The sequence below is a fragment of the Scyliorhinus canicula genome, chromosome 20 (assembly GCF_902713615.1).
Source record: "Scyliorhinus canicula chromosome 20, sScyCan1.1, whole genome shotgun sequence".
Lineage (NCBI taxonomy): Eukaryota > Metazoa > Chordata > Chondrichthyes > Carcharhiniformes > Scyliorhinidae > Scyliorhinus > Scyliorhinus canicula.
The window spans coordinates 61,665,314-61,679,996 of NC_052165.1; the positions used below are offsets into that span (position 1 = coordinate 61,665,314).

General features: G+C 47.2%; 1 protein-coding gene across 2 annotated transcripts in view; it reads right to left on the reverse strand.

Annotated features, from left to right (window-relative positions):
* scube1 (signal peptide, CUB domain, EGF-like 1) overlaps positions 1 to 14,482 on the reverse strand; it is a 300,902-nt gene extending 286,420 nt beyond the window's left edge. For both annotated transcript variants that reach the window (XM_038780754.1, XM_038780753.1), the window contains exons 1-2: positions 14,261 to 14,482; positions 9,806 to 9,928 (exon numbers count right to left, since the gene is read on the reverse strand). In XM_038780754.1, coding sequence (XP_038636682.1) covers positions 9,806 to 9,928; positions 14,261 to 14,348 — 211 coding nt within the window. In that variant the 5' untranslated portion in view covers positions 14,349 to 14,482. The remainder of the gene's footprint in view (positions 1 to 9,805; positions 9,929 to 14,260) is intronic.
* Between the last annotated feature and the right edge of the window lie 201 nt (positions 14,483 to 14,683).

Here is a 14,683-nt window from a genome sequence, read left to right on the forward strand (position 1 = left end):
GCCAACATATCCAAACATGCAAGAGCAGCAATCAATAAAGAACATGAAAACAAAAAAAACTATTAATCAAACTAATGGTTAAATTGTGCAGTGCTCTAGTAGACTGTACCTTGAATACTGTGTCTTACATAGCTACAAAGAATTAAAGGAAAACTTGCATCCTGAAGGCAGGCCATAAAAGTCTCCAAACTAACCGAGTGCTAGAAAACTTTGTTGAAATTTAGCTTTTCACCAAAATCCTGGAACTCTCTCCCAAGCAGCACTGAGTGTGTACCTACACCAGATGGACTGCAGCGGTTCAAGAAGGTGACTCACCACCACCTTCTCCAGGATGATTAAAGATAGGCAATAAAAATGCATGTTTAACCAGAGATATTCATATCCCTTGAAATAATTTCTAGAAATAGACAATGGAAAAGCAGCTTTGTGGATCCTTAAGATATTAATGAGGTGTCAATAACAGATCAACATCAAGACAGCAATTGACTGATTATGGCACTAATTAGCATGAAAAGAATTAAACTGAATATGTCAAGGAATGAACGTTCCAGTGGCTGATGTTGCTCTGTTTATCTGGTTATAAATATGGCAGTCAATATGGCCGCCTTCCTTAATCCTAATTATATTTACTTAGAGTCGCCAGGTATCTCTCGATATCGCCACAAGGTTCAACCCGAATACCATCAAAGAGTCAATACACCAGTTAGTTAGTTCAAAGTCAATACTATTTATTTACACACACAGTAAGATATACTCATGCATAACAGTACTACAAACTAAATTATCTCTAACGCTAACGCCTATACTTAACTTCGGGTGCCCACTCAGTCAGAGGAACAATGGCCGTTGTTCACATCTGCGGCTGTTGGGTTTGAAGAGGTAACAGGAGAACAGCTAAGGTCGGCCGTCTGGTAGCGAGCGTTGACCTTGAACTTACTTGCTTCTGGTGATGCTGGTGGATGGGACTCTCCACCCGAGCATGAATCTCTCGTGGGGGTTCCTCCTTATACTTGGAGGGGCTTTGCGCGCTTTTAGGCGGGCCTTAAACTTGGCCCCAATTAATTGGGCTGCTTCTTGATCATTGTTATCGATCTTGTCCAATAAAGGGGTGGGTGCCCTGATGGCTGGGCGTGTCTTAGGTGGCCATTGGCCTTGCTTTGTTTGTGTCTTTCTAGTGCCGGGATGTCTGCAACAGTATCAACTACCTGAGCATTAGTCCTTTGTTTCTCGGAGATGGTCCATCAATATGCTAATCGATCCAAGGTTTCAATTCCGTCTGGGAGCTGTTTCCCAAATATACATTCAGGCACTGTGCCTGCTTGCTGTCTAGCATTGTCCACATTTCCCTACATTCTCCGTGAGCGTCCATTTTGTGTTCTGGAAGTGGCCATCCCAGATGGCTACACTGGTGACATACCAAAAGCAAAGGAATATGGCTGCGGATATTGGAGCCTGGCATTGCGGCATTTCAACAATTGCTCAGGGAAGAAACCTTAGTCACACCACTTAGAGTTGCTTCATCAATGACCTTCCTACAGTCATAAGATCAGGAGTGTTGTTTTTAATTAAGCATTCCAGTGTCTATCTCCATTCACAATCACTTCATTAAACAAGCAGCTCACACCTACATGCAGTACAACCTGGTAACATCCAGATCTGAGGTGACAAAAAGCAGGAGACATTTGTTTTTTTATTTATTCATTTACAGGATGTGGGCATCGCTGGCTAGACCAGTATTTATTTCCATTCCCCATGTGCTCTTCCTTCTTGAACCGCTGCAGTCCCTGAGATGTAGGTACACCCACAGTGCTGTTAGGGTGGGAAGGAGGGCAGGGGCGGGGTGGTGGGTGTAGTTCCAGGATTTTGACCCAACAATAGTGAAGGAACAACGATATATTTCCAAGTCAGGGTGGTGAGTAGCTTGGAGGGTAACCACTAGATGTTGGTGTTCCGAGCTTTCTGCCACTCATGTCCATCTAGGTGGTGGTGGTTTGGAAGGTGTGACCTAAGAAGCCTTGTTAAGTTTGTTTGTGGAAAGGGGAGTAATCAAGCTGGCTGCACTATTCTGGATAGTGTTGAGTTTCTGGAGTATTGTTGGAACTGCACTCATCCAGGCAAGTGGAGAGTATTCCATTACACTCGTGTCTTGTGCCTTTTAGATGGTGGACAGGCTTTGGGGAGTCAGGGGTGAGTTACTCACCGCAGGATTCCTAGCCTTTGACCTGCTTGGACCTGCTTGGGTAGACACAGTATTAGTCCAATTTCTGATCAATGGTAACCTCGGGATGTTGATAGTGGGAAATTTGCACTGCTGCCTCACGGTACCAAGGTCCCATTTTTTCCAATTAAGGGGCAATTTAGCGTGGCCACTCCACCTACCTGGCACATCTTTGGGTTGTGGGGGCGAAACCCGCGCAACGCGGGGAGAATGTGGAAACTCCACACAGACAGTGACCCAGAGCCGGGATCGAACCTGGGACCTCAGCGCTGCGAGGCTGCAATGCTAACCGCTGTGCCACCGTACTGCCCCTCCATTTGGTTCACTAATGCCCATTGGGAAGAAAATCTGCTGTCCATAACTGGTCTGGCTTACATGTGACTCCAGATTCATAACAATGTGATTGACTCTTAACTATCTTCTTAAATAACTTATCCACTCAGTTCAAGGGCAATTAGGGATGGACAACAAACAGTGGCTTTACCGGTGACACCCACACACAATGAAAGAATAAAGGGAAAAAATGTTGGGCAGAGCTTGTGACATGCACACTCCAGACTATGTCTTCAGGAGCTCTTCAATAGATGTTCAGAGAACATTTAATAGTTTCATTTCTGTGCAGCCAGAAGGAGCGTAAGATCCTCCTGGCCCTTAAGATATCACTACAAGTCACGACCAGCCCAGCCCATCACCTTGCCTCATGAATAAACAAAACTAGAATACACAAGATGATACACAGAGCAGGAGTGGTCAGGAAAACCCAGGGCTGAAAGATTAGGAAGAGAGCCTGCTGACTAGAGAACACGTGGAAGTGGCCTTGATTGAAGAAGTAAGGGAACAAGAAATGCTTTTGAAAGAAAGATGTTTACGGAGCATCCTACAGACATTCAGTATAGGCATCAACAGCATGTGAGTCAACAGCCATATTTGTTGCAGTGTTGTATTGGGTGGCTTTATAACACTACAGTCCACACTTATCAACACAATGAGGATGCTCTAAGAGCAGTGTTAGTTTCTGCCCATCCTGTCCTGATCACCACTGCAGCTGCCAAGCTACATTGAAATCTTGGCTTCAACTTGCCTCTGGGCCATACAAAAGTAGCACTGGTGCCACATGGATGATCCCTGCATGTGAGCTGGCCATTCCACCGAACGGGTGGAGTGGTTGAGGGAGGGGGTGTGGGAAGGGGAAAAGAGTGGTAGGGGCTGGGGTTGGGGACCAGGGCGGTGTGTGGTGGCCTCCATGAGGGTCCTTGCCCACCCCCACCTCAAATGCCGACACTCCCCATACCAGCAGCCTCCCACCACATCTCCCTCCCCCACCCGGCACACCCTCTGCTCCCAGCCCAGCCCAGCCCATCCCTAGCATCCTGCACATAGAGCACTGATGCAGGTCAGACCGTTAGTACACAAGGTGTTTATTATAATATATACATGTCGGGCAGCATGGTGGCACAGTGGGTTAGCACTGCGACCTCACGGCGCCGAGGTGCCAGGTTTGCTCTGGGTCACTGTCTGTTTGGCGTTTCCACATTCCACATTCTCCCCGTGTTTGCGTGGGTTTTGCCCCCATAACCCAAAAGATGAGCAGGATATGTGGATTGGCCATGCTAAATTGCACCTCAATTGGAAAACAAAAACTAATTGAGTACTCTAAAAAAAAAATATTTTAATATATACATATGCCCTAGCCTCTAAGACTATCCTATCCACTATACCCATGCCAACCTAAATGGTGTCCAGCTTTCTGGCCTTACAGGCCTTAACAACCCATCCAGGTGGTTTCTCAGGTGGTACATCAGGTGGCCTACTGCGAATTCCGCCCTGTGACCTAGGTCCCCTTTGGCGGCTTCCTGTGGAGCTAGCGGGCCTGGATGTGCCAGCAGTCATTTGGGTGGAATAGTGTCACTTTGTTCTGTCTGTTGCCCATCGGATGCGCCAAGGACATGAGGATGTGGTGGGATTCAGAGGCGGTGATGTTTTGGCACCTCCCCTGAGGGAGACACTGGCATAGGCTCCAGCAACCCCTCCCCTCGCAGGGTGCCCATGCCCCAGGGCTACTCTTGGGGATGGGGGTGCCACTGAAGTGATCTCCAGGGGCTCCCCCACCATCTGGCGCTGCTAGTCCTGGAGACTCATCTCGACCAGGGTCTCAACGGTATCATGTGGGCAGCCCTGAGCACGTGAATAGCGTCTATGGCCTCATAGCGCCAGGGTCCCAGGTTTGATTTCGCACTGGGATACTGTCTGTGCGGAGTCTGCACGTTCTCCACCTGTCTGCGTGGGTTTCCTCTGGGTGCTCCAGTTTCCTCCCACTGTCCAAAGACGAGCAGATTTGGTGGATTAGCCATGATAAATTTCCCTTCGTGACCAAAAAGGATAGGAGGGGTTATTGGGTGATAGGGATATGGTGGAAGTTAGGGTTTAAGTGGGTCGGTGCAGACTCGATGGGCCGAATGGCTCCTTCTGAACTGTATGTTCTATTTTAAATGCTCACCGCCATGGAGCACAGGGACTTGGCCATGTCCCTCTGGGACTGGGTCACGCCACTCAGTGATCATGCCAGGTCACTCTGTGACTGGCTCAGATCAACCAGCGCCAGGCCAATGATGTTGATGCCCAAAGCTGTGTAACTGGGCCAAGCTCTAGGGCGCTGCATCAATGTCCAGTTGGCCCTGGTATATTGTTGCCAGTGAGAAGGCAGCCCTGTCCTGTGCCTTGGCCACGGCCCACACAGAGTGCCTCAGACCTTGGACATCTTGACCCATGGCCAATACCTTTGTCCCCAAGGCCACCACTGTGGATGCCACCCACGCGGTGTTGGCTTCGGTGGCACATATGGTCAGCACTGCCTCCTTCCCCTGCAGGTGGTTGGACTCCTCTGCAAGTTGTGGATAACCCCCCCATATAGTCCCGGACTCTGCTCCTGCATCTCCAGCATTGATGGGACCGCCGATTCCAGAGGCTGGAGACCCATCTGGATGGCAGCTAGTCCCTGGGGTTGGGCCATCCTCTGATCATCCAGCCCTCGGGCGTTCCCACCTTCAAAGCATGTGTGTGTGGTGTGCACCAGCTCGTGCCCCAGGAGCCTCTTCACTAACATGCCCACTCAAGGCGGATGTTTCTGGGATGTTGGAGAGTGTTGGTGACAGCAGTGCCATGGAGCCAGTGTTGTCCCCAGACACATCCTCTGGGGTGTCACAGGGCTGCAGCTCGGGCCTGCAACACCAGTAGGTTCCCCCCTCATCGCTGGATGAGTCTAGGGATTGGGGCCAGGGGAAATCGGATGTGCCCGCCTTGATGTCAGGTGATCCTGTAAGACGTACGACAAGACACATGCTTAGATCGCGGGTGGGATGTCTCACGTGCCATGGACATCGCAATCCATCGGGAACTCACTTACTTCCCCGATGCCGACCCCCGCCTCGGCAACTGCCCACCCAGCCACACCGACCAGGTCCAAAGCCTTCCGCTCAGCGGCGTTGAGAGGCCGCAGATCTACCGGCCCTCTCTGGTCTGCTCTCTCCCTCTCTTCAGTTGTGGGCTGCCTTCTCCTGGGGGGCAAATAATGCACAGTGTGAGACACTTGGATGTGGGCACCAGAGGTATCCACGGCTGGTGGCCTATGTGTGCAGGAAACCTGGCCATGGCATGCGGCATGGTTGTTGGCATCCTGTGGGGTGGGTGTGGGCGGCTTGCCAGCATGTGGGGTTCAATCTCCCTCCGGGGAGGCTACAGTGTGTGGGACGGGGAGTGGTGCCAAGGGCACTGTGGTGGCCCACCCTGGCTGGGTTGGGGGGGTTGCCCACCTGCTCCCAGTACTGCCTGCCGGTCCGCCTGGTGGGGGCCATGTGGAGGCGGTCTGTGGGTATGCAACGGGCATGGTGCCAGGGGCGCAGGGCTGGGTACTCACCCTAGCTGCCCATAGGAGGTCCTGCAGCTTCTTGTGGCACTGCTGGCCGGTCCTAGCGGTGGGGCCCTTGGCTTTTGCCACCTGCACGCCACCTCTCATCATTGTCATCCAGCAGGGTCTCAAGCTCCGCCTCGACGGAACGAGGTGCCGCTCTTCGGGGTGCCACCTTGTTGGCTGGAATGAGTGTGTGTGAGGAGTGGAGTGCTTATATGTGGCTGCAGCTTGTCAGCCTCTCGAGTGCCGGTCCCAACCCTGGTGTATCAGACGCAGTCATGCAATGGAATTGGACTAGTTCCATGTGGCGTCAGTGCTAGATCGTTTATGGGTCCTGAATTGCTCCAACGTAGAAAACTCACGATTCAGTCCCAGTGTCAACACTTAGTCTCTCAAACGGAGAATTACGCTGAATAGTTGTCAGTTCAATTCCTACTTCATTCATTTCATGACCATTCCCCAGGCAGCGTGCTGTATATATTTGCCACCCCCTGTGTAAAAAACTTTCTTCACACATCGGTTCTAAACTTTTCCCCCATGCACTTTAAACTTATGTCCCCTAGTACTTGACTCTCCTACCCTATCCATTCTTTCCATGCAACTCGTAATCTTGTAGATCTCTATCAGATCGCCTCTCAACCTCCGTTGTTCCAGTGAGAACAGACCAAGTATATCTAACCTCTCCTCATAGCTCATGCCCTCCATACCAGGCAACCGCTTCTGTACCCTCTCCAAAGCATCCACATCCTTCTGGTAGTGTGGTGACCAGAATTGTACACAATATTCCTAATTGGGCCTAACTAAGGTCCTGTACAGCTGCAAACTTTGTGCTAGAAATCTAAAAATCAGAACGAAGAATAAGGCTATTTTACACCAAATAAGCATTGATATCCATCAAATCATACAGGATGCTTCAAGTTGATAACAAAAGATCAGCATACCTTTTTAATTATATTAAATGTGATGGTGCCAAAACAAGCCATTTGGCACAATAGCTCTGTGCAGGTGTTCATTCTCCACATAAGCCTCCTCCCTTTTTACTTAATCTCATTATTAACAGATACTTCCGCTCCCTACTCTCTTATTTATATCTGCACCTCCTATAAATGCATCTGTTTTATTCACTCTAACAAATCCTCGTGACTGTGAGTTCCATTTTCTCAAAATTCTGAATAAAGACGTTTTGCAGGAATTATTCTTGGCATTTATTAACGACTATCTTACAATCATGACATCTGGTTTTGGATTCCCCATAAAAAAACAACTTCTCTATATATATCCAAGCAAACGCCTTCCTAATCCTCCATCAGAGCAATTGGGCAATTTCTCAAGCAGCAAAAACTGCTGGGAATTGTGCAAGCAACTTCTTAGTCACAGCAGGGTACATGCATGCATTTAATTATCTTTTAATACCTAAATAAAATGCATATCCGTATAAAGAACTGTCACAATATACACATCCACCTTAGAATATTCTGTTCTGTTTTCATTTAACATATAATAGATTCTCATTAAATAATGAGGTGAGTGTTTATATGATGATAATCCTTTCCAAATAGGCAAGTCCCTCAAAATGTAACTGGAGTCAAGCAGAAAGACATGCCTGGAAAATCCTCAAGTCACCAAACCCAGACTAACAGCAAAGACCTGGCCACTGAGGTTCAAATCACAATCTGGTCATGAACTCCAGGTGGACCCGATATCCGTCATTCAGTGGACTGCTAAAGATGCTCTTGTGTGATGGATCAGCTCATTAATGCTTCATGGGCCAGGGGCAGGAAAACTCCAGGCTTGAGAGCCTTTTAAACACTTTTTGATGTTGCTTGTTTGAGGTGGGTGATGGTTCTTCCCCAAACAAAGCCCAAACTGCAGGGAAAGGATGAGATCTGGTGTATCCAGGTCTAGTTGAATGTATGGCCCTTTGCCAGACTAATGAGAGGACTCTACATATAGCTCCTGAACTTTACTCACTTTCCAACATCTTGTGTGGTTGTGATCTAAATTGGTATCATCCGGAGGTCAATTGGATGCAAATTGAGGTTGTGGAAAGGATTTGGTTTATATAAAAAATAATACTATAAAGGAAAATACAATCAAGAGGTTGCATTGCTTGATTGGCCACCTAATGCTATAGGTAGGCTAGTTGCTTGTAAATCGCCTACTCTTCTTCGGAAAGAACCCAGATTATCAACATCCTGCCATTGTAAATGGTTCCACCTCCTCACGCACTGTCCTTCTCTGTCACATTCCACCACTCTGTCCTTGCAAATTACAAGCCCATCTTCAACCTTCCTTTCCTCACCAAAGTCATTTATCATGTCATCATCCAAATGCCAGCTCATTTGCCCCCACATCTCCCCAATTCAGTGTCTCCAATTCAGTTTCTGCCCCTGCCACGTCACTGAAATCACCACAGACAAAGTGACAAACTGCATCCTCTGGGATTAGGACAGAGTATGTTTCCTCCTCTCTGCAGCTTCAGATGTGGTTAATTGCATCATTATCCCAACTTCTGCTGTCAACCTGGTTGGAACTACTTTCTATTCTTATCAGAGCCACCTGCGAGCATGCAAAAACAATTTAAACGTATTTTTTAAACTTCATTTGACATAAAGAACAAATAAAACTGGAAATGTAAAATGGGAAGTAAAAAAAAAATCACCAGAGAAAAGTACACTGTCCAGAATAAATTTGTGCTCTCATTTAAGAGAAATTTACAACATACAGCACGGCAAAATGTCCCTCATTGGACCATCACATACCGACCTTTCCTCGAATGTCCTCCTGCTCTTTAGAACTCTCAAAACTAATTGGTCTTAACTGTGCCACCTCTTTCTTCCAGCAACAGCCTCTAAAACCATATCTGCTTGGCTTCTTATTTTCAGCTCTCCAGTCCTCATGCAATTCAGCATTCTTTCCTGTTCCAAAACACTGGAATGCTCTTCCCATGCAGTGAGTGCTAGGTCAATGCAAACTGAAAACTTATGCAGTTTTGCAGATAGAATAGAAAGTTTCAGAAATATGTTTGAAAATGCAATAAGATGAAGAGAAAAGTGGACTTGAAATCAAGGTTTTAGACACTGATATTAAGGAAAATCATGTTCGAAAAATAAATTGTTTCTTTAACGTTTAGGCCACATAGCAATTTCCCAAATGAGATGGTAGATGGCTAACCTATTTCCTGAATCTTTGCTAAAGCCACTCTCAAACCAAGAAGGCTTCCTAAAAATACATGTTGAGATAGTTAAATGTTAATTCTTCTGGGTCCACCAGATAAAGATCTCTGGATCTCCCCTCGCCAGGCTGGCTGAGATCACACACTCTTCTGTGTTTGGGTGGGTGTTGGGGGATGGAGAAGAGAGGCTGCTTTTGAGCCATGGAAACAGAGCCAACACATTCTGAAATTACAAAGTGGGCATCAAAATCAAATATGTTATTTTGCATTGAGCAGGCTGTAAGGAAGAGGTGGTAAAATATATTAAGAAAAGATGAATACTTCAGCTGCAGTAATGGTGTTACCATTGTACAGATGAGAGAGAGAGAAAGATTCACATTCCATCCAATGAAATAAACTAATTTCTGGTGGCGAGAGGAGGCATTTACTTGCAACATTTGAATACAAAAATGTTTAGAACAGGAAGGCAATGAATAGAACCAGCAGCTGTTAGTCTCCAATTTACCTTCACATTGCTTCCCGTCTCCTTTATAGCCTGGTTTGCAGATGCATTTGTAGGATTTGGGTGTATTTTGACATATTGCATCGATATGACAGTCGTCTGTTCCCACCGCACACTCATCTACATCTAGAACCAGAAACATACAGTGTCAAGATTTCATTAAACAAGAGATGCGATGCACACATCATTTATCAAAGAGAACAGGTTACATTTCCCATGTACATGATGCGAACAAAATCGATGTGACAAATGGGAAGTAGTGCTCAGAATTCTCAGTAAATGGGAGACTCATAATGTCATATCATTCTTTGGTGTCACTGGCTTCACTGCCAACCTGCTACAAGAATCTGGGATGATTTTAAATCCTGGAAGGAGACATGACACAGGCCTGGGCTGGAGCTCTTCAGCTCTGAAGGTTGTCGAGGGAGGATCTGATTGATGTGTACAAGATTATGAGCGGCATAGATAGGGTAGACATAGAAGAAACGTTTTCCCCTTAGTAGAGGGGGGGGGGGGGGGGGGGAAATAGATTTAAGATCAGGGGCAGGTGATTTAGAGGGGATTTAAGGAAACCGTTTTCACCCAGAGGGTGGTGGGAATATGGAACTCACTGCCTGAAAGGGTGGTACAGGCCGGAACCCTCACAACATTTAAGAAGCATTTAGATGAGCGTTTGAAGCACCATAGCAAACAAAGCCACAGACTAAGTGCTGGAAAATGGGATTAGAATAGATAGGTGGTTGATGGCTGGCGCAGACACGATGGGCTAAAGGGCCTCTTCCTGTGCTGTAAAACTCTGACTGGATTCTCCCCACCCATGGTGGCGGGATTCTCCGGTCCCGCTGAAAGTAAGTGGAATTTTGGCTGGAAGGCTACACTCTCCATTCGCAATTGCCAATGGATGAGATCGGAGAATTCCCGTATATGGGACCCTGTTACCATTGATGTGACCTCCCATCCAGCATTTGGAGGATGTACAATCATATGAAATTTGCAGCGCTAAAGCAAGCCATTCGGCCCGTCGCCTGGATCCGCCTCCTCCGCCACTTCCTCTATTAGGACATCCCTTCTCCTAGCCTCCTTTTAAAATACTGAAAACGTTCCTGCACTCCCCCACTGTGAAAAAGAGCCTACCCCATGGCTGCTCAGTGCATTTCGAATCTAAAAATTAGAACCGCCGCCGAATACACTTAAAGAAATAAACATAACCTCGTTCCGACTCGGGCGCGCTTGAGTTTAATGTGGATTTTATCAATGTTTTATTGCTCCGTCCCTAGTTGTTCACCACATCAACAATAATTGGCTCAATGCATTGGTATAAAATGGGTAGAGAAGAACTAAAAACTTGCAACCCACACAGGCGCAAAGTGCTAATATCGACTTTGATTTTAATCCTGGGACATTACAATTCAGGAACTGTGCGAGACACTCAGATCAAAAGCGTAAAGAACAAGTAAATCGCCCCACACTTCATGCTAAACCTATCAGTGGCATTTAAATTTAACAGGCAACCCCCCACACGAGTGCAGCTAAGATAATGACTGACTTGCTAGTTGCTATCCATTTGTTTTTCAGTGCCCACATTTCCCAAGTTGTGCAGTGTTGGGCATCACTGATGCCCTGCCGGCGATACCTTCTGGGGGTCGCGCAAGTTCAGCCTGATGGTGCAAACCTGTCGGGGAAAGATTCAGTCTGTATGCGTTAGAGCGCCGAGGAAGCATGTTTTTGCCCACTTCTTGTGGAGTTTCGAGTGTTCCCGCGGGGCCAATATGAGCGGAACAAATGTGCAGCTTGTGAGCGTGTCTCTGTGTGACAGGGACATGTTATTCTGGGCTTGCTGGAGGCCAACTGAAGCGGCCAGGGCAGAAAATGCCCAACCAAAGGCAGCAATCTGTTAAATATACATCGGGTTTCCTTCCCATAACATCCCCTCCTCCCTATACATAATAAAACATAGCAACCCAAAATCCTCTTCTGGGGATACTAGCCTCTTCCGTGGCCAGGTCTACTTCAATCGATTTGAATTTTTGGAAGTTGGGGGTAATTAATAGGCAATGCTGCGTTAAGTTATGATGATTTTCTTTCAATCCGTCTTACAGTCGCCAGGGACCGTGACACCAAACCGCCCCCATAGCTCTCAAGTGGGTTTGCTTCATTTATCATTCCAGTTACCGATTTATGGACTCGTTTCCGATCAAACCTGCCTTGTGGGCTCTCCCGCGTTTGCCCAGGCGATGGTTTCAGTCGGATCCCCGCGGAATTTTCCATGATGTATTTTAACATCGCCACCGTTACTGTCAAACCGACACATGCCGACGGTCACAAACAGCGCCTATGTGTCTATTACACTTATTTAGTGGGATTTTGCTTCCATCATTAGCGCAGAAAGAGAACTAGTTGTTTCGAGTGGAATATAAAAATGCTGTCGGTTTCAGACCATCCGGAATTTCCTATTGCGGGGAACGTCCGATTCGGCGGTCAAAATAAAACCTGGGATGAAATTCACACTGTGAGTGTTTCAGTTATAGAACTGGCGACTCTCGTTTTGGAAGCTGATCTTTAAAAAAGCGAGGGGTGCTAATTTGAATGGTGGGTTTACGGAAATCGGTCACATTCTAGCATCCGCCTTCGGGGACCCCAGTGCTATTGATGGATTGCTGCCAATAAGCTATTTACTGGCATTTGACTCGTAATCGATTTATTCACGGTTTAATGATCCATCTGCGTCTGCGATCGCCAGACAGTTCCTCGCCGAGTTTCTGCACCCAAGGTAAATATGTTAAATGGGGCAGAGGACACAAAGTGTACCAATAAACTACACACCGGCGCGATTTATTGCTGCATCTCAATAATTCTTTGCGATGCATGTTTTAAGATAAGATCGCTTGGAAGCGTCTGAAAGGTTTATTGATAGTAGATTTAATAGACTGCGATGGTCCATTACATGACAAAATAGCAACTTAATGAGCGTTAAAACGCTACGCGAGTCTTGTACGAGTGCGACCTCATTTATTCTGAGGCAATTATTCAAAGCCCTTACGGAAACAACCGCTTTCTTCTTATTATTTAAAAAAAAATCAATTGAATTTGCCGACTCAGTCAAGTCTGAAGGTTTCAAGCTAAATGAGAGTGCGCTCCAGCGGGAGACGAGCCCAGTGAGGCAGAAAAGGAAAAGTGCCTGGTCATATTTTGACTCATTATCAAGTGCTTCTCTCATCTGGCTTCTCCGGATTTGACAGCTGGATTCCTTGGCACCGCCGCCCTCAGAATTACTTCAAATGAGTCCAAAGGGGGCTTTTCATTAAGGCTCAAGGGGGTCAGCTCCTCTCGTGTGTTAAGCAATAAGTAAGAAATCCTCCCTTGCTCTTTAGGGATGTTTCTCCCCTGGTTCACAAAACATGCAGAATATGCTCGAATTCGGGTGCCCAGATTTAACTCCTAATTTGAGATGAACTCCTATTTTAACTAATGCAACTTGTATAACGCTTTACATGTGTGTGTGTATATATATATATGTTATGCACACACACGCACACACATGGCTGAGCACATCTGGCATGTCTGATTGAGGCATAATACGATAGAACTTATTAGCAAGGAACAACTAATTGCAGCACATCATCCATGTCTGTCAAATATTCTGGAACATATCACATTTAGAAGACAAAATGAAGCCCATCTTTCTGCCCGGCCTTTCACATTGAGTGTTGTAGTGCGCAGAAAGTTAGACAATTCTCAAATCCCACACAAACGCGAAGAGAAAACATTCAAATAGTCGGTTGGTTAAACACACAGGATACCTTTAACTCTCCCCAACTCCCCCACAATAAGCACAACAACAACAACGTTTCATTAATCTAGGCGACGTTGAGACGGTTATATGGGGGGGGGGGGGGGGCTTGAAAGGAGCCCCATGATTAGCATTAAAATGCAAAACGGTTCCCACTGAGGGGGAAAAGCTGATTCCTTTGTTCCAGATCCAGGTCTCCCCCCCTCCTCCTCGTCCTCCCAGGTACTTTATTTCAGCTCCTTGACCAACAATAAAGTAAGGCGCCAGCGGTGTTAATGACTCCTGAAAGTTGCAGGGATGTTCCCGCAGGGGAAAGAGCGGTTGTTGTTTTAAAGTTACCCCTGCGAATTCGAAATGTTGGGCTGGGCGCCACTGATAACTTATGGGTTGGGGGGGGGGGGGGGAACACCATCAAAAAAGCCGCACCGCATATATATAAAAAATAGAAAGATTAATTCTAAACCTGGACCCGCTGGCAGCACCTCTTCACATCTCACTCATTCCCAAACAACTTGACAAGTAACAAGTGAAGGGGGTTGAAACCCCCCCCCCCCTCCCCTGCTCACGGTTTTGCAAAATACTTTTTTTTTCCTCTTTTTTTTCCTCAAGGGATTTTTTTTCAGAATAAAAGGGTAACAGTGAGAAGGTTGAAATTTCGGAACTCTTACCTACGAGCCCACTAGTTCCCAAGGAGCGGCAAGTATTTAACAGGACGAAAAACAAACAAAAGTGCCATGAAAAACAAACAGTCCCCATAATGATATGATTCGGTCCTTAGTGTTTCTTTGATAAGACGCGTTTGGACTGAGAAATTGTCCAGCTGACAGCCTCATTTTCATGCGAGAACGTCAGGGGCACCTCGGGCTGGCTGGAGAGCGGCGCGGCCCCGAGCGAGGAGCGCGCGCGAGCCCGGCCCGGCCCGTCCCCCCACATTCCCGCCGCCGCGCGCTCTCCCGCCTTGCCCAATCAGCTTGGGCCCTCCCCGCGGGCGTGCTGCCGCCAGCCAGCTGGGCGCCAGGTCTCTGCCCGTCCCACATCAGCGCGCGCGCGCGTCCTGGGGGGAGGGGAGGGGGGAGAGAGTGGGAAGGGGG